This window comes from Erythrolamprus reginae, chromosome 1, assembly GCF_031021105.1.
Source record: "Erythrolamprus reginae isolate rEryReg1 chromosome 1, rEryReg1.hap1, whole genome shotgun sequence".
Lineage (NCBI taxonomy): Eukaryota > Metazoa > Chordata > Lepidosauria > Squamata > Dipsadidae > Erythrolamprus > Erythrolamprus reginae.
Genome location: NC_091950.1, coordinates 419,830,067 through 419,854,220, shown reverse-complemented (window position 1 = coordinate 419,854,220; position 24,154 = coordinate 419,830,067). Strand labels below are relative to the sequence as shown.

Here is a 24,154-nt window from a genome sequence, read left to right as displayed (position 1 = left end):
GGGAGGTCATCTAGCCCAGGGGTAGGCAAAGTTGGCTTTTCTATGACTTATGGACTTCAGCTCCCAGAATTCCTGCCAATCATGCTAGCTCAGGAATTCTGGGAGTTGAAGTCCACATGTCATTGAAGAGCCAACTTATTCTAGTCCAACCCTCTGCCCAAGCAGGAAACCATAACGTCTGCCTCTACCTAGATTGGGAGGCAAGAATTCACCTCTAAAGCAGTGTTTCCCAACCTTGGCCACTTGAAGGTATCTGGACTTCAACTCCCAGAATTCCCCAGCCAGCATTCGCTGGCTGGGGAAATCTGGGAGTTGAAGTCCAAATATCTTCAAGTGGCCAAGGTTGGGAAACACTGCTCTAAAGTAATGAGAGCCCCCCCCCCCGTTTAATTTCTGCGCTTTGACACCGCCCCCCCCCCTTTCCCTGTTCCCACCGGGAGCAAATACCCAACCAGTCCCAGACGAGGAAACGCTTTTATTTTTCTTTGGTGGAGGAAAAAGAAGAGAGAGAAAGGGGTTGCAAGCGTGGTGGGGGCGGGGCTTGGGGGCGGGGCCAAGGGGGCGGGGCCCTTGATAGGCGAGCGGCGGGGGCCGGGGAAAGGGCGAGCGTGGTCCCTCCTCCTCTTGGAACGTTGGGCTCCCCAGCGTTCCATCGCCGATTGTTCCGCGCCGCTTTCCCTTTTCGCTTCTGCTCTCCAACGTTCCAGGAGGAGGAGGAGGAGGAGGAGAAGAGAAAGAAAAGGAGGAAGGAGAGGGTGGAAAAAGGAGGAGGGAAAGGAAGAGGAGGAGAGGAAGAACAGGAGGAGGAGGAAGAAGAGAAAGAGGAGGAAAGAGGAAGAGAAGGAGAAAAAGGAAGAGAGGAAGAACAGGAGGAGAAAAAGGAGAAGGAACAGGAGGAGGAGAAGGAAAAAGAGGAAGAGGAGAAAAAGGAAGAGGGGAAGAACAGGAGGAGGAAAGAGAAAAAGGAGAGGAAGAGGAGGAGGGAAAGGGGGAGGAAGGAGAGAAAGAGGAGGAAAGAGAAAAAGGGGAGGAAGAACAGGAGGAGAAGGAAAAAGAGGAAGAGGAGGAGAGAAAAAGGGAGGAAGGAGAGAAAGGAGAGGAAGAACAGGAGAAAGGAAGAAAGAGAGGAAGAGGAGGAGAGAAAAGGGGAGGAAGGAGAGAAAGAGGAGAAAAAGGGAAAGAGGAAGAACAGAAGGAGGAAAGAGAAAAAGGAGAGGAAGAACAGGAGGAGGAAGGAGGAGGAGGAAAGAGAGGAAGAGGAGGAGGGAAAGGGGGAGGAAGGAGGGAAAGAGGAAAAGGAGGAGGAGAGGAAGCACAGGAGGAGGAGGAGGAACGAGAGGAAGAGGAGGAGAGAAAGGAGGAGGAGGAGGAGGAAGGAGGGAAGAAAAACAGGGCATGTCGGAGCAGCGCCTGTGCCGCTTCTTCCTTGCCGGCGCGCGCCCGAAGAGACCCAGCCAAGCCCGGCCGCGGGGCAAAGGGAAGGCGGCGGCCAAGGGGCGCAAGGGCCGTCGGGCCAAGGGGGCCAAGCGAGGCCCGGGGCCCAGCGCCGCTTCCCCCGCCTCGTCCTTCTGCCGCCCGCTGGCGCCGCTCATGGAGGCGCCGTGCTCGCTGGGGGTGAGCCTCTTCTCCGACCAGGGAGGCAGGAAGTACATGGAGGACGTCACCCAGATCGTGCTGGAGCCCGAGGAGCCCGACGGGGAGGAGGAAGACGCGGAGGGCGAGGCCGGCAGGGCAGCGGGCCGGGCCGGGCCGCCGGGCGAGGAGCAGCCGCACCGCCAGCCGGGCTCCGTGGCCTTCTTCGCCGTGTGCGACGGGCACGGCGGGCGGGAGGCGGCCCACTTCGCCCGGGAGAATCTCTGGCCCTGCATCAAGAAGCAGAAGGGCTTCCGCTCCGCCGAGCCCGCCGCCGTCTGCGCCGCCCTCCGCAAGGGCTTCGTCGCCTGCCACCGCGCCATGTGGAAGAAGCTGCGTGAGTGAATCTTCCTTTTCCCCTTCCTTCCTTCCTTCCTTCCTTCCTTCCTTCCTTCCTTCCTTCCTTCCTTCCTCCTTCTCTATCCACCTTTCTCCTTCCTTTTCCCCTCCCCCCTCCCATTTTTACCGTTTCTTTCTTCCACCTCTTCCTTCCTTCCTCCTCTATATCCACCTTCCTTTCTCTTTCCTTCCTTTCTCCCTCCCTCCTTCCTTCTCTTCTTACCTTTTTCTTCCTCTCTCCCGCCCTTTCTTTTCTCCTTCCTTCCATCCTTCCTCCTTCTCTATCCACCTTTCTTGTTCCTTACTTCTTCCCTTTTTCCCTCCCCCCTCCCTCCCTCCCTCCCACTCTCCCTTCCTTCTTGCCTTTTCTTTCTTCCACCCTCTTTCCCTCTCTTTTCCTTCCTTCCTTCCTCCCCCCTCCTCTCAATCCACCTTCCTTTCTCCCTCCCTCCTTCCCTCTCTTTTCTTCCCTTTCTCCCTCTTCCTCCATTCCTTCCTCTTCCCCTCTATCCCCCTACCTTCCCCCTTCCTTCCTCCATCCTTCCTTCTGGTCCTCCATTTCTCTCTCTCTCTCTCTCTTGTCCTTCTTACCTTTCCTTTCTCTCTTTTCTCTTTTCATTCCTTCTCCTTATCCCTCCCTTTCTTGCATCCTCCCATCCTCCCTTTTTCCTTCCTTCCCTCCCTTCCCCCCTCCTCTCTAGCCATCTTCCTTTCCTTCTTTCCTTCTTTCTTTCCTTTCTTCCTTCTTATCTTTCCTTTCTTCCTCCCCTCTTCCCTTTCTTTTCACCTTCCTTCCTTCAGTCCTCCCTCCCTCCCCTAACTCTTCCCTTCCCCAGAGTCCTTGCCTCTCTCGCCTCTGGCATAAGCCTCCTCCCAGGCATGCCTTCCAAACACTATTTTTATTTTATTCCATCCTGAGAAACTTCCTTCTGAGTTGAGGGAGAGTTTGGGGGGGGGGGGGGTTTCTTCCAGACACCCATGGCTCCCCCACATTACATGCGAATGGGTTTTATGCTGGCTTTCTGTGGGGCGACAGATCACAGGCTTGAAGTTCAGGGGGTGGCAGAAGGAGTTTGCAGGGCCTTTAGTGGGTTTCAAAGGGGATGAGTGGGTTTTGTCCTAAGCTCTGTGTGTGTGTGTGTTTTTGTGTGTGTGTGTAAACAAAGAACCCTGGATGGTGGCTTGATGGATGGATGGGCTGCCTGGTTTTGTAGATCTCTCATTTCTGCTGGGGCAGCAAACCAACCAACCAATCAAAATGCATACTGTAGGGCAGTGTTTCCCAACCTTGGCCACTGGAAGATATCTGGACTACAACTCCCAGAATTCCCCAGCCATTAAATTATGCATGCTTAAGTGAAGATTGAGGCCGGTTGAAATGGATGAGTCACTCTGTATATTTTTCTAACCTGTAAGTCCTGTTGAACTCACTAGAATGAATTTCTGAATCCAGACCAGGAAGCATAGAGTTCTTGAAATACAGGTAGTCCTCGACTTACGACCACAATTGAGCCCAAAATTTATGTTGCTAAACGAAACATTTGTTAAGCCCATAGAATGTATGCTATTAGGAATCAGGAAGAAAAAAATATCTTGTATCTTGTTGTGAGCCGCCCCGAGTCTGCGGAGAGGGGCGGCATACAAATCTAAATAATAAATAAATATTTAATAACTCATATAACTACAGCTGCAAGGATATCATAGGCACCACTTTGGAAGAATAAAGAGACCCCGCCAGAAAACAATATTATAGATAAAATTTACAGATGTGCAGAAATGGATAGCATGACCACGGAGATTTTAGGGAACAAGCAATTCAGAATATCATGAGATTTGGAATAATTGGTATAATCAATTTCCAAGTGCCTGAATATTAATCACGTGACCAATGGGGATGCTTCCAAAAGTCGTAAGTGTGAAAAATGGTCAGTGAGGTTATAACTTTGAATGGTTACTAAGTGAATGGTTGAAAATATGTATGACCCGCTTTTGGAAGAATTTGAGTCCTCTGAGAGGGGCGGCATACAAATCTAATAAGTTGTTGTTGTTGTTGTTGTTGTTGTTGTTGTTATTATTATTATTATTATTATTATTATTATTATTATTATTACAGGTAGTCCTCGAGTTACAACAGTTCATTTAGTCCTGAAACAAAGCAACCCTATGGACATTTTTCACAGAATGATCCAGGAAATGGAGCCCCTCCCTTATGAAACCAGGTTGCAACGCCTTGGTCTCTTCAGCCTTGAAAGACGGCGTTTAAGGGGCGACTTGATCGAAGGGTATAAAATCATGCATGGGATAGAAAAGGTGGATAGAGAAATTCCCTATCCACCTTTTCTATCCCATGCATGATTTTACATACTTCGATCAAGTCCCCCCTTAAGCGCCGTCTTTCAAGGCTGAAGAGACCAAGGTGTTGAAAAAGATTCTTTTCTCTATCACACAATACTAGGAAGCGGGGGCCCTCCCTAAAGCTGATAGGTAAGAAAGTGAGGACAAATCAAGGGAAATATTTCTTCACCCAGAGGGTCGTTGGTTTATGAAATTCACTCCCTGAAGACGTCGTGACAGCTGTCAGCCTGGATAGCTTCAAGGCAGGATTAGACAGATTCATGGATGCCAAGTGTATCATAGGTGGTTATTGAAAGGGATGTCCAAGTGCCGCCTCTATGTTGGTTGAGGCAGGCAGGATTCCCTTGGGTACCATTTGTTGGGGGTCAAGGGAAGGTCTTGCCTTCTCTTTCTGCTCAAGATCCCCATGGACAATTGGTGGGCCATTGGGTGACACAGAATGCTGGACTCAATGGGCTTTGGCCCCATTCAGCAGGGCTCTTCTTAGGTTCTTACTTGTGACCACTGCCTCGGTCATGTAGTTTGCCTTCGGATACTTGACAAGCGGTTCACATTTATGACAATCGTGGTTTCCCCCCCCCCCCAAGTCACGTGATCCTCCTTGGTGACCTTCCTGATGAGCAAAATCAACAGGGAAACCAGATTCATTTAACGGCGGTGCTACGTAACTTAAGAACTGCGATGATTCACAAACGTGGCGAGAAAAAGTCATAAAATGGGGCCAAACTCACTCGATGACACAGATTTTGGGCTCAATTAAAGTCGTAGGTTGAAGAACACCTGTGTAGATTGGCTTCTATTTACTGAAGGGTAAAATTGGCCCATCATGAAATTGCTCCTGTTTCGCTCGTGCCTGTCAGTCGTCGGAGAGCCGGTTGCAAAGGGAGTACAAGGTTCCTGCCCATTGTAACTCTGAACAGTCATTAAAGCCGGGGTGGCGCAGCAGGTAGAGTGCTGTACTGCACGCCACTGGAGCTGACTTGTAGATCTGTAGGTCAGCGGTTCAAATCTCATCACCGGCTCAAGGTTGACTCAGCCTTCCATCCTTCCGAGGTGGGTAAAATGAGGACCCGGATTGTGGGGGCAATAGGCTGGCTCTGTTAAAAAGTGCTATTGCTAATATGTTGTAAGCCGCCCTGAGTCTAAGGAGAAGGGCGGCATAAAAATCGAATGAATGAATGAATGAATGAATGAATGAATGAATAAAATTAATGAGTTGTAAGTCGAGGACTTATCCATATTGACTGTGAACGCAGAGGTTGAGGAACAGTTGTTGATTTTAACTTTTATTTTTATATTTTATTTGGGGCTGTGGCCCAATGGGCAAGGCGACCCCATTTTGCTCTGTTATGTTGATTTTTAAAAAGGGAGAATAGCCACAATTTTTTTTAAATCTGTCAGATCAGAATTGCACCCCGTTGATTCTTTTCTTTCTTTTCTTTTTTCTTTTCTTTCCGTTTTTCTTTTCTTTAAATAATCTTTATGAATTTTTCAATCTTAAAAAGCACAAATACCAAATACAGTGGTACCTCGTCTTACGAACTTAATTCGTTCTGTGAGGATGTTCATAAGTAGAAAAGTTTGTAAGATGAAACAATGTTTCCCATAGGAATCAATGTAAAAGCGAATAATGCGTGCAATCCCAGAACTCACCCCTTTTGCCTTGCGCCGCTGGGAAACCCCACCTCCGGACTTCCATTGCTAGCCGAAGCGCCCGTTCTTGTGCTGCTGGGATTCCCCTGAGGCTCCCTTCACTGGGAAGCACCACCTCCGGACTTCCACTGCTAGCCGAAGCACCCATTCTTGCGCTGCTGGGATTCTTCTGAGGCTTCTGTTGTGGCAAACCCCACTTCTGGACTTCCATTGCCAGCCGAAGCGCCCATTCCTGCGCTGCTGGGATTCCCCTGAGGCTCCCTTCGCTGGAAAACCCCATCTCCGGACTTCCACTGCCAGCCGAAGCGCCCGTTCTTGCGCTGCTGGGATTCCCCTGAGGCTCCTCTCGCTGGGATTCAAAGCAGCGCCGGCAAAAATTACACGAATCCCAGCGAGGGGAGCCTCAGGGGAATCCCAGCAGCACAAAAACGGGCGCTTCGGCTGGCAATGGAAGTCCGGAGGCGGGCATTCCCAATGAAAGGAGGCTCAAGGGAATCCCAGTGCTTCGGCTGGCAACAGAAGTCTGGAGGCGGGGCATCCCAGCAGCAGCGGCTTGGGTTCGTAAGGTGAAAATAGTTCAGAAGAAACATAGAAACATAGAAGTCTGACGGCAGAAAAAGACCTCATGGTCCATCTAGTCTGCCCTTATACTATTTTCTGTATTTTATCTTAGAATGGATATATGTTTATCCCAGGCATGTTTAAATTCAGTTACAGTACTGTGGATTTACCAACCACGTCTGCTGGAAGTTTGTTCCAAGGATCTACTACTCTTTCAGTAAAATAATATTTTCTCATGTTGCTTTTGATCTTTCTCCCAACTGACTTCAGATTGTGTCCCCTTGTTCTTGTGTTCACTTTCCTATTAAAAACACTTCCCTCCTGGACCTTATTTAACCCTTTAATATATTTAAATGTTTCGATCATGTCCCCCCTTTTCCTTCTGTCCTGCAGACTATACAGATTGAGTTCATGAAGTCTTTCCTGATACGTTTTATGCTTAAGACCTTCCACCATTCTTGTAGCCCGTCTTTGGACCTGTTCAATTTTGTCAATATCTTTTTGTAGGTGAGATCTCCAGAACTGAACACAGTATTCCAAATGTGGTCTCACCAGCATTCTATATAGCGGGATCATAATCTCCCTCTTCCTGCTTGTTATACCTCTAGCTATGCAGCCAAGCATCCTACTTGCTTTCCCTACTGCCTGACTGCACTGTTCACCCATTTTGAGACTGTCAAAAATCACTACCCCTAAATCCTTTTCTTCTGAAGTATTTGCTAACACAGAACTGCCAATACAATACTCAGATTGAGGATTCCTTTTCTCCAAGTGCATTATTTTACATTTGGAAACATTAAACTGCAGTTTCCATTGCTTTGACCATTTATCTAGTAAAGCTAAATCATTTACCATATTACAGACGCCTCCAGGAATATCAACCCTATTGCACACTTTAGAGTCATCGGCAAATAGGCAAACCTTCCCTACCAAACCTTCCCCTATGTCACTCACAAACATATTAAAAAGAATAGGACCCAGAACAGACCCTTGTGGCACACCGCTTGTAACCTGACTCTGCTCAGAATACTCACCGTTAACAATAACTCTCTGATATCTACGCTTCAGCCAGCTGCAAACCCATTGAACTATCCAGGGATTAAGTCCAATCTTCACTAATTTATCTATCAGCTCTTTATGTGGAACCATATCAAAGGCTTTGCTGAAGTCCAAGTAGGCAATATCCACGGCACCACCTTCATCCAACACCTTTGTGACATAGTCAAAGAACTCAATGAGATTAGTCTGACATGACTAATTTGGGTCCAATAAGTTATTGTTTTTTAGGTGCTGATTTATCCTCTTTTTGAGTAGAGTCTCCATCATTTTAACTACCATTGATGTCAAGCTAACTGGCCTGTAGTTACCAGCTTCTTCTCTACTGCCCTTCTTGTGGATAGGCACAACACTGGCCATTCTCCAATCCCCAGGAACTTCTCCTGTTAACAAGGATTGGTTAAACAAATCAGTCAGGGGGGTAGCAATGACAGATCTGAGTTCTTTAAGAACTCTGGGGTGGATGCCACCCCAGGTGAAAGAAGAGGTGAAAAAATCTTAAACACGAGGTTCGTATCTCGAAAAGTTCGTTAGAAGAGGTGTTCGTAAGACGAGGTACCACTGTACAAAAAAAAAAAACAAAAGAAAGAAAAACAAATAAAAGTAAAAAATAGTAAGACAAATATATGACTTATAAAGCCTTCCATGGCATCGGACCAGAATATCTCCGGGACCGCCTTCTGCCGCATGAATCCCAGCGACCGATTAGGTCCCACAGAGTTGGCCTTCTCCGGGTCCTGTCAACTAAACAATGTCGTTTGGCGGGTCCCAGGGGAAGAGCCTTCTCTGTGGTGGCACCGACTCTCTGGAACCAGCTTCCCCCCGGAGATTAGAACTGCCCCCGCCCTCCTTGCCTTCCGTAAACTCCTTAAAACCCACCTTTGCCGCCAGGCATGGGGGAATTGAGATATCTCCCCCGTGCCTATACAATTTATGTATGGTATGTTTGTATGTATCTGCTTAATAATGGAGGTTTTAAATGTTTTTAAATTATTAGATTTGTTATGAATTGTTCTATTGCTGTTGTGAGCTGCCCCGAGTCTACGGAGAGGGGCGGCATACAAATCTAGTAAGTAAGTAAGTAAGTAAGTAAGTAAGTAAGTAAGTAAGTAAGTAAGTAAGTAAGTAAGTAAGTACGGTAAGTAAGTAAGTACGGTAAGTAAGTAAGTAAGTAAATAAATAAATAAACAAACAAACAAACAAACATAATAATAATAAATAAATAAATAAATAAATATCAAATTGAATACGTACAAATATAAACATTAAGAATACTATACAATATAGTTTACAGTATTTTACGTCAAAATATATATACCACTTTCCTACTTCACCGTTTAAGTTGATTTTCAGGGGCCTTGTTTTTTTATGTTCGGTTGTCCCAAGCGGAGCTCATAAGTGTAATTTTATCTTTCCTTTTGGCCCCTCAGCCTTCCTGATTATGCTTTGTAGAAAAGTGTGTCTTGCAAAATTGGCCACAGATGCTCTCAGCGGAAAACAAACCAGGCATGAATTAGTAATGGATGGAGGGCTGGAGGGTGGATAGAGAGAGGCCCAGATAACAAAGTGTAAGCTTAGGATAGTGAAAGAAAGGGGGATGGCGGGATTTCAGCTTTCTCAAGTTTCGTTCCTCAACTGGGATGCTTTATTACATCCTTATAGAAACATAGAAGACTGACGGCAGAAAAAGACCTCCTGGTCCATCTAGTCTACCCTTATACTATTTCCTGTATTTTATCTTACAATGGATCTATGTTTATCCCAGGCATGTTTAAATTCAGTTACTGTGGATTTACCAACCACGTCTGCTGGAAGTTTGTTCCAAGGATCTACTACTCTTTCAGTGAAATAATATTTTCTCACGTTGCTTATCACCTTCCTTCCTTTCCCTCCCTTAACTTAATTCCTCCTTTCGTTTCGTTTCATTTCGTTTCCTTTTCCTTTCCTTTCCTTTCCTTCCCTTCCCTTCCCTCCCTTCCCTTCCCTTCCCTTTATTTATTCAATTTTTATGCCACCCTTCTCCTTAGACTCAGGGCGGCTTACAACCTGTTAGCAATAGCACTTTTTAACAGAGCTAGGCTATTGCCCCTACAATCCGGGTCCTCATTTTACCCACCTCGGAAGGATGGAAGGCTGAGTCAACCTTGAGCCGGTGATGAGATTTGAACCGCTGACCTTCAGATCTACAGTCAGCTTCAGTGGCCTGCAATACAGCACTCTACTGCTGCGCCAGCCCGGCTCATCCCCCTTCCTTTCCTTCCTCCCTCCCTCCCTCCATCCCTCTCTCCTTCCTCCCTACCTGCCTACCAGTGATGAGTTCTAAATCCCATTGCTACTGGTTTATGCATGTGCTCACAGCTGACTTTAGAACATCTTTCAGCTGTGGTGAGGGGGGTGTTTGCCCAGGTTCACCTGATGCACCAATTGCGGCCCTATCTGGACAAGGGAGTCTTTGCTCACGGTCACTCATCACCTCGAGGTTCGACTACTGCAATGCTCTCTACATGGGGCTACCTTTGGCCTTCCAATTTTAATGTTCTTCTATCTTCTAATGCTATCCAATCTCTAATCCAAGTTAGAGCAGCTGCCTGATAGTATAACTTCCAATTTGGTAAAGCAAATCCTCGTTCCTTGATGTCTTCCAAAATATTTATCTTTATTCTTGCTTTTTTACCTTGCCATAAAAATTTTCTAATTATCGCGGTTAAGTTTTTAAAGAATTTCCCTCCTGGATTTATTGGTATTACCTGAAACAAAAATAAAATCTTGGGGAAAATATTCATCTTAATTGTAGCAATTCTCCCCATAAAAGATATTTTTAAATTGTTCCATATTTCTAAATCTTTTTTAATTTCTTCAATTAATTTCATATAATTGTCATTTTTTAAAGATATGGTTTTTGATGTTAACCATATTTCCAAATATTTAACTTTCTTAACTATTTTCATACCTGTAATGTTTTCAAGTTTTCTTTCTTGAAGTTCGGTCATGTTTTTGACTATAAATTGTGTTTTACTTTTATTTATTTTTAATCCTGCGACTTTTCCATACTGTTCTATCGTCTGTATCAAGGTTGGAGCTGCTGTTATCGGATCTTCTATAATAAAGGTCAAATCATCTGCAAATGCTTGGACTTTATATATTTCCTCCCCAATAGTCAAACCCTTTATTTTTGGATTTGCTCTTATTTTTATCAATAAAACTTCCAAAGATAGAATAAACAATAAAGGCTCACGGTCACTCATGCCCTCATCACCTCGAGGTTCGATTACTGCAACGCTCTCTACATGGGGCTACCTCTGAAGAGTGTTCGGAAACTTCAAATCGTGCAGAATGCAGCCGCGCGAGCGGTCATGGGTCTCCCTAGATGTACCCATGTTTCTCCAACACTCCGCAGACTGCCCTGGCTGCCAATTGGTTTCTGGACACAATTCAAAGTGTTGGTGATGACCTACAAAGCCCTACATGGCATGGGACCAGATTACTTATGGGACCGCCTTCTGCCGCATGAATCCCAGCGACTGATTAGGTCCCACAGAGTCGGCCTTCTCCAGGTCCCATCAACCAGACAATGTTGCTTGGCAGGGCCTAGGGGAAGAGCCTTCTCTGTGGGGCCCCCGGTCCTCTGGAATCAGCTCCCCCCAGAGATTCGCACTGCCCCCACTCTCCTCGGTTTTTAGCTTGTAGTTTTTAATTAGATTTGTTTGTACACATTGTTTTATATTGTATCTTGTGAGCTGCCCTGAGTCTTCGGAGAAGGCTGGCATACAAATCTAATAAATAATAATAATAATAACAATAACAACAACAACAACAATAATAATAATATCTATCTATCTATCATCTACCTACCTACTTATACCTACCTACTTACCTACCCATCTACTTCTGTCTGTCTGTCTGTCTGTCTATCTATTCATCTATTTCTATCCATCCATCCATATCTATCTATCTATCTATCTATCTATCTATCTATCTATCTATCTATCTATCTATCTACCTACCTACCTACCTACCTACTTACCTACCTACCTACCTACCTATACCTACCTACCTACCTTTCTCTCTCTCTCTCTCTCTCTCCCCCTAGCTATAGAATATATAACTTATAATTATTTCCCCCCTTTGCAGCAGAATGGCCGAAGACCATGACGGGTCTCCCAAGCACTTCAGGCACGACAGCCAGCGTGGTAATAATCCGTGGTTCAAAGATGTACGTGGCCCACGTCGGCGACTCGGGGGTGGTTCTTGGAGTCCAGGATGATCCGAAGGATGAATACGTCCGAGCCGTGGAGGTGACGCAGGATCACAAACCTGAGCTCCCGAAGGAGAGGCAGCGGATTGAAGGCCTTGGGGGAAGGTAACAGATCTCACTGGCTTAGTTCAAAATGTGCCTTTTTCTATTTATAAGTTAGTTCTGGACTTACGACCACAATGGAGCCCAAATTTTTTTCACTAAGGAAGACAGTTAAGTGAGCTTTGCCCCATTTTATGACTTTTCGGCCAACGTTGTTAAGCGAATCACCACAGTGTAAAGTTAGTGACACGGTTGTTAAGTGAATCTGGCTTATGCCCCCCTTGACTTTGCTTGTCAGAAGGTCACGAAAGGGGATCGCATGATCGTAGGACCACTGCAACCGTCATAAGTCCATGCCAGTTGCAACGTAGGGTAAATTTCACTTAACAAATGTCTTTCTTGGCAACAGAAATTCTGGGCTCAATTCAAGGTCTGTCTGTATGGGAGGCTATTTATTTATTTATTTATTTATACTTCTATGCCACCCAGTCCCAAAGGGACTGCCGTTCAGACACTCTACTTTTCCGCCCACACCGGAAAAAAATTAGAGGGAACATTGGCCCCCACCCTCCTTGCCTTTCGCAAACTCCTTAAAACTCACCTCTGTCGTCAGGCATGGGGAAATTGATTCCCCTGGGCCGTTTCTGTTTTATGCAAGGTTTGTATGAGATATATGATTGCTTTTTTATATTAAGGGTTTTAAATTGTTTTAACTATTGGGTTTGTTGTTGTGAGCCGCTCCGAGTCTCCGGAGAGGGGCGGCATACAAATCTAATTATTATTATTATTATTAATAATAATAATAATAATAATAATAATAATAGTAATAGTAGTAGTAGTAGTGGTAGTAGTAGTAGATGTAGATCTGTGTGTTGGACAGTCATTTCCAGGAGAAAACCAGAAAAAGGTGTATTCGGACAAACTGCGTGATGAAATACGGTGTGTTTTTTTTACCTTCATGAAAATAAAGCCCTAGATAAATCATGAAAATCTGTGCAAATGAGACAGAAGTCCACTGTATGCTCTATGGGGCTGGTGAGCTTTCTGATTAGATCTATTATTATTATTATTATTATTATTATTATTATTATTATTATTATTATTATTATGTATCATGTCAGACTAATCTCATTGATTTCTTTGACTATGTCACAAAGGTGTTGGATGAAGGTGGTGCCGTGGATATTGCCTACCTGGACTTCAGCAAAGCCTTTGATACGGTTCCACATAAAGAGCTGATAGATAAATTAGTGAAGATTGGACTTAATCCCTGGATAGTTCAATGGATTTGCATCTGGCTGAAGCGTAGACATCAGAGAGTTATTGTTAATGGCGAGTATTCTGAGCAGAGTCAGGTTACAAGCTGTGTGCCACAAGGGTCTGTTCTGGGTCCTATTCTTTTTAATATGTTTGTGAGTGACATAGGGGAAGGTTTGGTAGGGAAGGTTTGCCTATTTGCCGATGACTCTAAAGTGTGCAATAGGGTTGATATTCCTGGAGGCGTCTGTAATATGGTAAATGATTTAGCTTTACTAGATAAATGGTCAAAGCAATGGAAACTGCAGTTTAATGTTTCCAAATGTAAAATAATACACTTAGGGAAAAGGAATCCTCAATCTGAGTATTGCATTGGCAGTTCTGTGTTAGCATAAACTTCAGAAGAGGAGGATTTAGGGGTCGTGATTTCTGACAGTCTCCAAATGGGTGAGCAGTGCAGTCAGGCGGTAGGGAAAGCAAGTAGGATGCTTGGCTGCATAGCTAGAGGTATAACAAGCAGGAAGAGGGAGATTGTGATCCCACTATATAGAGCGCTGGTGAGACCACATTTGGAGTACTGTGTCTAGTTCTGGAGACCTCACCTACAAAAAGATATTGACAAAATTGAACGGGTCCAAAGACGGGCTACAAGAATGGTGGAAGGTCTTAAGCATAAAACGTAACAGGGAAGACTGAATGAACCCAATCTGTATAGTCTGGAGGACAGAAGGAAAAGGGGGGACATGATCGAAACATTTAAATATGTTAAAGGGTTAAATACAGGAGGGAAGTGTTTTTAATAGGAAAGTGAACACAAGAACAAGGGGACACAATCTGAAGTTAGTTGGGGGAAAGATCAAAAGCAACATGAGAAAATATTATTTTACTGAAAGAGTAGTAGATCCTTGGAACAAACTTCCAGCAGACGTGGTTGGTAAATCCACAGTAACTGAATTTAAACATGCCTGGGATAAACATAGATCTATCCTAAGATAAAATACAGGAAATAGTATAAGGGCAGACTAGATGGATCATGAGGTCTTTTTCTGCCGTCAGTCTTCTATGTTTCTATGTTTCTATGCCGCCCCTCTCCGCAGACTCGTAGAGATTTATAGCCTCTGCCTTGCCCGTTAGTTTGGAATGAAATATTCATTTGGCCATCAATTCTCTGCCACTAGAAGAATTCCCAGTCCTGCATGCCAGCTTGTCTGCTACTAGAAAAAAATATGTGTGTATTTTGAACTGCTGAAAGAGAAAATAAAGAATTTATTGCTTTAGTATCAAAGCCTTGGGGAAGATTTGGAGCATCTCCCTTATGAAACCAGGTTGTCTTCAGCGTTGAAAGACGGTTTTTAAGGGGTGACTTGATCGGAGTGTATAAAATCATGCATGGGATAGAAAAGGTGGATAGAGAGAAATTATTTTCTCTATCACACAATACTAGGACGAGGGGGCCCTCCCTAAAGCTCATAGGTAAGAAAGTGAGGACAAATCAAGGGAAGAGGGTCCTTGGTTTATGAAATTCACTTGCAGAAGAGGTTGTGACAGCTGTCAGCCTGGATAGCTTCAAGGCAGGATTAGACAGATTCATGGATGCCAAGTGTATCATAGGTGGTTATTGAAACAGATGTCCAAGTGCCGCCTCTATGTTGGTTGAATGTACATTGAGTACCACTTGTTGGGGGTCAAGGGAAAGGGAGGGCCTTGCCTTCTCTTTCTGCTCAAGATCCCCATGGACAATTGGTGGGACACTGTGGGCCACAGAATGCTGGACTCGATGGGCTTTGGCCTGATTCAGCAGGGCTCTTCTTATATTCTTATTACGATTTGCAGATTTCAGCAGCCGTGGTCGGAACACCCACCAGCACTTTTAATCACGCCTTGTAGAAATCTTGTTTATTTTTATTTTATTTATTTTTTCGATTTTTATGCCGCCCTTCTCCTTAGACTCAGGGCGGCTTACAACATGTTCGCAATAGCACTTTTTTAAACAGAGCCAGCCTATTGCCCCCACAATCCGGGTCCTCACTTTACCCACCTCGGAAGGATGGAAGGCTGAGTCAACCTTGAGCCGGTGATGAGATTTGAACCGCTGACCTACAGATCTACAGTCAGATTCAGTGGCCTGCAATACAGCACTCTACCTGCTGCGCCACCCCGGCTCTATTTAGTACACAGCGTCTTGATATTTTTGTCTCTTTTAGACTTTCCACCGTTAATTTAACACCCCATCCTCTGTTCTCTCCAATTCTTTTAGTGTCATCAATAAATCCGGTGTGAATCGGGTGGTTTGGAAGCGGCCTCGCTTGAGTCACAACGGTCCCGTCCGACGGAGCACCGTTATCGACCAGATTCCCTTCCTAGCAGTGGCCAGAGCCCTTGGTAAGTAGCCTCTGCCGACTGAAATGAAATTACATGATTGGCAGAAAGATTTAGGGCAGTGATGGCGAACCTTTTTTGCCTCGGGTGCCGAAAGAGCGTGCACGTGTGCTATCGCACATGCATGAGTGCCCACACCCATAATTCAATGCCTGGGGAGCAGCGGTCCCCAAACTATGGCCCGCGGGCCACATGTGGCCCGCTGAGGCCATTTATCTGGCCCGCGGGTCTTTTCCAAGGCCACACTGGTAAAGCAGTGAGAACGTCCCCCTCAATCTCATCTCACCCGAGGTAAAGTAAGGCTTGCCGAAAGCCGAGCTGGGCACAACACACACACATAAACGCACACACCTGCCTCCTTCTCTTTGAGTTGCTAGCTCCTGTTTTCTGAATGGGGATTGAATGGGAGTCCGGGGTCGGAGGGTGGAGGCTTGTCGGGTGAGTCCTCCGTGGGGAGAGAAGAGGGAGGGTGAAAGAGGGAAAAGAGAGAGAGAGAAGTGGAGAGAAAGAAAGAAAAGGGAAAGAGAAGGGAAAAAGAGCGAGGGAAAGAGAAGTGGGAGAGGGAGGGAGGGAAGGGAGGGAGGGAGGAAAAGGAAGGAAGGGGGAGAAAGAGAGGGAAAGAGAAAGGGAGGGAGGGAGGAAGAGAGATAGCAAGAGAGAGAGTGAGAAAGAGACAGAGAGAGCAAGAGACAGAAAGAAAGCAAGAGAGAGAGAAAGAAAGCAAGAGAGAGAGAGAGAAAGAAAGCAAGAGAGAGAAAGAAAGCAAGAGAGGGAGAGAGAAAGAGAGAGAGAGAGAAAGAAAGTAAGAGAGAGAGAAAGCAAGAGAGAGAAAGCAAGCAAGAGAGAGAGAAAGCAAGAGAGAGAGAGCAAGAGAGAGAGAGAGAAAGCAAGCAAGAGAGAGAGAGCAAGAGAGAGAGAGAAAGCAAGCAAGAGAGAGCAAGAGAGAGAAAGAAAGCAAGCAAGAGAGAGAGCAAGAGAGAGAGAGAAAGAAAGCAAGAGAGAGAGAAAGAAAGCAAGAGAGAGAGAAAGAAAGCAAGAGAGAGAGAAAGCAAGCAAGAGAGAGAGAGAGAAAGAAAGCAAGAGAGAGAAAGAAAGCAAGAGAGAGAGAGCAAGAGAGAGAGAGAGAAAGAAAGCAAGAGAGAGAGAAAGCAAGAGAGAGAGAGAGAGCAAGAGAGAAAAAGCAAGCAAGAGAGAGAGAAAGCAAGCAAGAGAGAGAGCAAGAGAGAGAAAGAAAGCGAGAGAGAGAGAGCAAGAGAGAGAGAGAGACAAAGAAAGCAAGAGAGAGAGAAAGAGAGTGAGTGAGAGAGAAAGAAATAAGGTATGTGCAGTGTGCATAGGAATCTGTTCATAGGTTTTTTTATAGTCCGGCCCTCCAACAGTCCGAGGGACAGTGAACTGGCCCCCTGTGTAAATAGTTTGGGGGGCCCTGCTGGGGAGGGTGAAAACAGCTTCTCCCACCCTGTTCTGGATTCTGGTTAGAACTTTGGTTAAATTGGAAATAATGCTTACTGAATGCAGGATTTCATAAACAAAAACTCCATCTTTATTTCTCCTCTCCTCCATATTCAAAATGCATTACAGGCATTCACATTCCTCCCTCTCTTATCTTTAGCAATTACAGCACACAAACAGGCCTCCTCTCTTATCTTAAGATTTATGTCAATGCAGCTGTAGTTCAAAGCATTAAGAACAGCTGTGAAATAGCAAAGAATGAACTAGCTTACTTTGTAGCCATACTGGCACACGTCTATGATGGGTTTACAACATTGAAAACTCCGCCCTTCTTCCCCGCTGGCACCCGGAGGTGAGGAATAAATCACTTCAGTAATTAACCCATTCCTCCCCTTAATATCTCTTCCCTAACACTTGTTCCCTGCACCTTTGAACCCTTCTGAGATGAGGATTTAACCAGCGATTATTTGTCTCTTCTTCACTGGAGTCTGGACTCATAGCAACATCCTGTGGCTGGCCTCCCACCTGTTTTGATACCTGTAACCCAGGACCTGCCACTAATTCAGAGTCATCAAACTCTTCACCATCCTCTAACTGACCAGGAGTATATACAACACCACCTCTCAGAAGCCCTCTGGAGGCCAGAAACGTTTACCAAGTTCTGATGGGCCCAGTAGTCTCGTGTTTTGCCCTCCCCAGGCTCCAAAGGCTTCTCTGGAGCTGGGGGAGGGTAGAAACGTCCTCCACCATCCCTCTGGAGGCTCTGGAAGCCAAAAACGCCTCTGTGTCAGCCAGAAATCAGCTGGCTAGCACATACATTCATGTTGGAGCTGAGCTAGGGCAATGGCTCGTGTGCCAGCAGATATGGCTCAGTGTGCCACCTGTGGCACCCATGCCACAGGTTCGCCATCACTGATTTAGGGATTCATAGGCAGTTAGTCCTTGACTTACAGTAGTTGGATAGAGCAGGGTTAGGCAAAGTTGGCTCTTCTATGACATGTGAACTTCAACTCCCAGAATTCCTGAGGTAGCATGATTGGCTCAGGAATTCTGGGAGTTGAAGTCCACAAGTCATAGAAGAGCCAACTTTGCCTACCCTTGGGCGAGAGAGACTGTTCGAAGTTACAATGATGCTGGGAAAAGTGACTTACGATTGTTTTCCCACACTTACGACCTTTGCATCATCCCCATGGTCTCGTGATCCAAATTTGGATGCCTGACAGCTGACTCATTTATCACTGTTACCCTGTCCTGGGATCATGGGATGCAACCTTGCAGGGTAGATTTGATTTAAATAGAATAAAATTCTTTATTGGCCAAGAGTGATTGGACACACAAGGAATTTGTCTTTGGTGCAGATGCTCTCAGTGTACATAAAAGAAAAAATACATTTGTCAAGAACATAGAAACATAGAAGACTGACAGCAGAAAAAGACCTCATGGCCCATCTAGTCTATCCTTATACTATTTCCTGTATTTTATCTTACAATGGATATAAGTTTATCCCAGGCATGTCTACATTCAGTTACTGTGGATTTACCAACCACGTCTGCTGGAAGTTTGTTCCAAGGATCTACTACTCTTTCAGTAAAATAATATTTTCTCATGTTGCCTTTGATCTTTCCCCCAACTAACTTCAGATTGTGTCCCCTTGTTCTTGTGTTCACTTTCCTATTAAAAACACTTCCCTCCTGGACCTTATTTAACCCTTTAATATATTTAAATGTTTCGATCATGTCCCCCCTTTTCCTTCTGTCCTCCAGACTATACAGATGGAGTTCATGAAGTCTTTCCTGATACGTTTTATGCTTAAGACCTTCCACCATTCTTGTAGCCCGTCTTTGGACCCGTTCAATTTTGTCATGTCAGTCAACATGAGGCAAAAACCACTTAATTATTGTCATAGAGGTCAAATAAGAAATGAGGAAACAATATTAATAAAAATCTTAATACAAGCAACATCGTACAGTCATAAGTGGGAGGAAATGGGTGATAGGAATGATTAAAAAAACCCTAGTAGTAATAGTAATATTTCAGACTTAGTAAATAGTTTGACAGTGTTGGGGGAATTATTTGTTTAGCAGAGTGAGGGCATTCGGGGGGAAAACTGTTCTTCTGCCTAGTTGTCTTGGTGTGCAGTTCTCTATAGTGTTGTTATGAACGTAGAAGTTGAAACGGTTTATGTCCAAGATGCGAGGGATCAGTAAATATTTTCCCCGCCCTCTTTTTGACTTGTGTAGTATCCAGGTCCTCATCGGAAGGCAGGTTGATAGCAATTGTTTTTTTCTGCAGTCCTAATTATCCTCTGAAGTCTGTCTTGTTGGGTTGCAGAACCAAACCAGACAGTTATATAATTATATATAATAGCTGCTGTATATAATTATAGGCTGAACCTGACTTGATCAGTCTCCTGTCGAGCTGGTAGCCATCCCTAGTTAGGTTGCATCACCTGTTCCCTCAATCCACTTTGGGAAGTGTTGTGAGTGGTTCTTGAGAAATAACTCCATTTAGAATTTATGACGACAATGTGAAAAATAAATTCCAATCACTTTTTGTATGTAAAGAAATGTAAACCGGAGCTAAGGAAGAAATTGAAACTTATTGTAAATAATATAACCCCCTAAATGGTGGTGGGTTTTTATTGGTGTTGGCCACGTTTTTTTAAAGTATTTTTTGTTTGTTGTTATTTTAGTAAATAAACCAATAATTTTTTCTTTTTAAAAAAAGAGAAATAACTCAGTTTTCCTTGCGGGTCAAATGTGCTTTTTGCTGTGTGTTGCTTTAGAAACATAGAAGACTGACGGCAGAGAAAGACCTCACGATCCATCTAGTCTGCCCTTATACTATTTTCTGTATTTTATTTTAGGATGGATCTATGTTTATCCCAGGCATGTTTAAATTCAGTTACTGTGGATTTACCAACCATGTCTGCTGGAAGTTTGTTCCAAGCATCCACTACTCTTTCAGTAAAATAAAATTGCTTCTGATCTTTCCCCCAACTAACCTCAGATTGTGCCCCCTTGTTCTTGTGTTCACTTTCCTATTAAAAACACTTCCCTCCTGAACCTTATTTAACCCTTTAACATATTTAAATGTTTCGATCATGTCCCCACTTTTCCTTCTGTCCTCAGATTGAGTTCATGAAGTCTTTCCTGATACGTTTTATGCTTAAGACCTTCCACCATTCTTGTAGCCCGTCTTTGGACCCGTTCAATTTTGTCAATATCTTTTTGTAGGTGAGGTCTCCAGAACTGAACACAGTATTCCAAATGTGATCTCACCAGCGCTCTATACAGCGGGATCACAATCTCCCTCTTCCTGCTTGTTATACCTCTAGCTATGCAGCCAAGCATCCTACTTGCTTTTCCTACCGCCCGACCACACTGCTCACACTCTTTCGGCACCCAAGGAAAAAAAAGTTTCGCCATCACTGACCTACCAGGACATTTCCAACTCTGTTGATCTGTCCTGTTCTGATTTTTATGCAGGCGATCTATGGAGTTACGACTTCTACAGTGGGGAGTTCGTGGTTTCTCCAGAGCCGGACACCAGTGTACACACACTAGATCCTCAGAAGCATAAATATATAATTTTGGGGAGTGATGGACTGTGGAACATGATCCCACCCCAGGAGGCTATATCCATGTGCCAAGACCATGAAGAGAAAAAATATTTTATGGTGAGCAGTCAGGACTTGTGTTTTTCTTTGCTTCCTTTGCTGATCCACAAGATCGAAACCTTAACTTCCCGCCCATTTTGTGTAAAAAAGAGGATGGGCTTTGATGTGGCCAACAGCTTGATTGTTTTGGTAACTCCTACCCTGTTTCCCCGAAAATAAGACATACCCCGAAAGCAAGGCATGTCAGAGGTTTTGCAGAATTTGCTAATATAAGGCATCCCCCGAAAATAAGGCGTAGTCAAGTTTACATACGGTACGGTGGAAAAACATACGGTACCATTCAAAGCTGTTCATAGCGGTGCCGTAATAATGTGGCGTCCCCTGCTGGACCCTTCCATCGCTTTGTACCGTCCAGTACAGCAGACACAGTCGGCTGCTGTCTCACCGCCATTACAGTCTCCACTACAGTGCGTAGGCTGTAGCTCCTCTGGTGGCCGGAAGTTGCAATAGCGGGAGTATACTGTTGTATAAGTGCCGTCGTTTGTATGTGTGGGTGCCATACTGACAGGTACCGTACCGTAATCAGTGTACTGTATGGTACACTTTTTGGGGGAGTGTCAGCTTTTCTGCCTGTGAATTTGTCTTATTTGGGAAATATAAGGCACCCCCCGAAAATAAGACGTAGCACAACGTTTGGAGCAAAAATTAATATAAGACAATGTCTTATTTTCGGGGAAACACGGTATTCACATATTGTTCCCTATCATCACTTGGTTGTGCTTTGACAAACACTGTAAATCTTTTTTTTTTAAATGTTTTTTATTGAAATTCTTTCAAAACGTTAACAAATCATAAACAAACATATTTACAAACAACCAAAAATACAAAACCAAACAACACACCAACAATAAAGAAAAAAGAAAAATACACTTACAAATAACAGTAAATATAAACTTACATCGCAGAAGGGGGGAAAATACATATTCATGTATTAATAATTATAAAAACTCATTCTATCACTACTTTCCATTCCTTTAAATTCTGGCAATACAATCGGCATCTGGATTAATTATTTTGGTTATTAATTTCTACCTATAAATCGATTATTATTTCTACCGCCTTATGATAAACACTGTAAATTTGAAAAAACTTTAGCAAGCCCATCAACATCCTACCTGGGGCCTTCTGGGAGTGGACATCCACCCCTTTTAAAGCATGGTGGCTGTGGAATTCTGGGAACTGGAGTCCACCCTTCTTAAAGCATGCTGGGAAGTCCTCCCCTCTTAAAGCATGTTGGTTGGAGCATTCTGGGAGTGGAAGTCCCCCCCATCTTAAAACATGCAGGCTGGGGGGTTCTGGAAGTCCATCTATCTTAAAGCCTGCTGGTTAGGGAATTCTGGGAGTGGAAGTCCAGCCCTTTTAAAAATATGCTGGCTGTGGAATTCTGGAAGTCCATCCATTTTAAAGCCTGCGGGCTGGGGAATTCTGGGAGTGGAAGTCCAGCCCTCTTAAGGCATCCTGGGAAGTCCATCCATCTTAAAGCATGCTGTCTGGGGCATTCTGGGAGGGAAGTCCACCCCTTTTAAAGCATGGTGGCTGTGGAATTCTGGGAATTGGAGTCCACCCTTCTTAAAGCATGCTGGGAAGTCCTCCCCTCTTAAAGCATGTTGGTTGGAGCATTCTGGGATTGGAAGTCCACCCCTTTTAAAGCATGGTGGCTGTGGAATTCTGGGAATGGAAGTCCACTCATCCTTAAAGAATGCTGACTGGGGCATTCTGGGAGTGGAAGTCCACCCCTTTTAAAGCATGGTGGCTGTGGAATTCTGGGAATGGAAGTCCACTCATCCTTAAAGAATGCTGACTGGGCCATTCTGGGAGTGGATGTCCACCCCTTTTAAAGCATGGTGGCTGTGGAATTCTGGGAATTGGAGTCCACCCTTCTTAAAGCATGCTGGGAAGTCCTCCCCTCTTAAAGCATTCTGGTTGGAGCATTCTGGGAGTGGAAGTCCACCCCTTTTAAAGCATGGTGGCTGTGGAATTCTGGGAATGGAAGTCCACCCATCTTAAAGCATTGTCTAAATGTTGCAACGGAGGTTTTTACCAGTTTTTGGCGGCAGCACTGAGATGTTAAACAGACTTTGTGTAGCTGCCACACCTGTTGCAGCCTTTAGGAATAGTCATTTGCCTGTTTTTTCTTCTCCTCTCCATGTCCAACCTCAAAGGGAGAACATCAACAGTCCTTGGCTAAAATGCTGGTCAACCGAGCTTTGTCCCGGTGGAGGCAGCGCATGCTCCGTGCCGATAACACCAGCGCCATCGTCATCAGCATATGTCCCGGCCGAAAGTCTCGGAGCGGCTGCCTGCAAAGTGAGGAGGATCTGTGCTTCAACTTGGCCGAAGGGCCTTCATACAGCAGCCCCGAAACATGGGCAGTCTCCCCTTCGCAATGCCCGACCCCGTCATCCAAGGTAAAACGTGATTTTTATTCTTTTATTTAAAAAAGAGAGCTTTTAAGATGATGTTAAACATGGGCATTTCCACCCAGGTTCTATGGTTTTAAGTGCATTTCGAAAGAAAAAAAAATCCCTCCCGTTCTATGTATAGCGATTCTCCTACACGGGCCCTATCCACCATCAGTGATCATGCTGGCGACCCTCTTTGAACACAACAACAAGGGGGCACAATCTGAGGTTAGTTGGGGGAAGATTAAAATCAACATGAGAAAATATTATTTTCCTGAAAGAGTAGTAGATGCTTGGAACAAACTTCCAGCAGATGTGTTTGGTAAATCCACAGTCAATGAATTTAAACATGCCCAGGATAAACATAGATCCATCCTGTTCTGTCGGGCTCTCTGGTAGACTCCTCCCAAAAATTCACAGGTACAAATTTCAGACACACACACCTTTGAAAATTCAAAACAATGTTCTTTATACCGAAAATTCACTTAACCTAAGCCCTCTTTTGGTATAGCAAAGAGCACTCGTCTGCCAACAAACTGGTAATTTGTACAAGTCCTTTATCAGTTCTGTGATACTTAGCTTGCAGCTGTGAGGCAATTCACAGTCCTTGTTCTTTCACAAAGTGAAACACTTTGCTCTGGTTTAGTTTCAAAGCGGGGAAAAATCAGCACACAAAAGGTCAAAGTCAGCAAAGCAGGCATGAAACACAAGGATCAGATAATCCTCCACAATGGCCAAACCCACAGGCTGCTCTTTATAGCAGCCTCACTAATGACCACAGCCCCACCCAACCACAGGTGGCCTCATTTTCTTTGATAATAATCTCTCAGTTGTTGTTGCCTATGCATCGCTCTCCGCATGCGTGGCTGTATCATTAATTGTTGTTCTGAATCCAAGGAGGAGCTAGATAATTGATCTCCTTCTGAGCTGTCTGCCCCACTCTCCTCCTCCCTGTCACTCATGTCTTCTTGGTCAGAGGCGCCTTCATCATCAGATTCCACTGGGGGCAAAACAGGCCTGCAGCATGTGGATGTCTCCCCCACATCCACAGTCCTTGGGGCAGGAGCTGGGCCAGAGCTAACCACAACACCT

At 44.8% G+C, this 24,154-nt stretch overlaps 1 protein-coding gene across 1 annotated transcript in view; it reads left to right on the top strand.

Moving 5' to 3' along the window:
- The first annotated feature begins 615 nt into the window (after positions 1-615).
- PPM1D (protein phosphatase, Mg2+/Mn2+ dependent 1D) overlaps positions 616-24,154 on the top strand; it is a 39,912-nt gene continuing 16,373 nt past the window's right edge. The window contains exons 1-5 of the mRNA XM_070735382.1: positions 616-1,969; positions 11,728-11,956; positions 15,408-15,532; positions 20,470-20,660; positions 22,823-23,068. Coding sequence (XP_070591483.1) covers positions 1,396-1,969; positions 11,728-11,956; positions 15,408-15,532; positions 20,470-20,660; positions 22,823-23,068 — 1,365 coding nt within the window. The 5' untranslated portion in view covers positions 616-1,395. The remainder of the gene's footprint in view (positions 1,970-11,727; positions 11,957-15,407; positions 15,533-20,469; positions 20,661-22,822; positions 23,069-24,154) is intronic.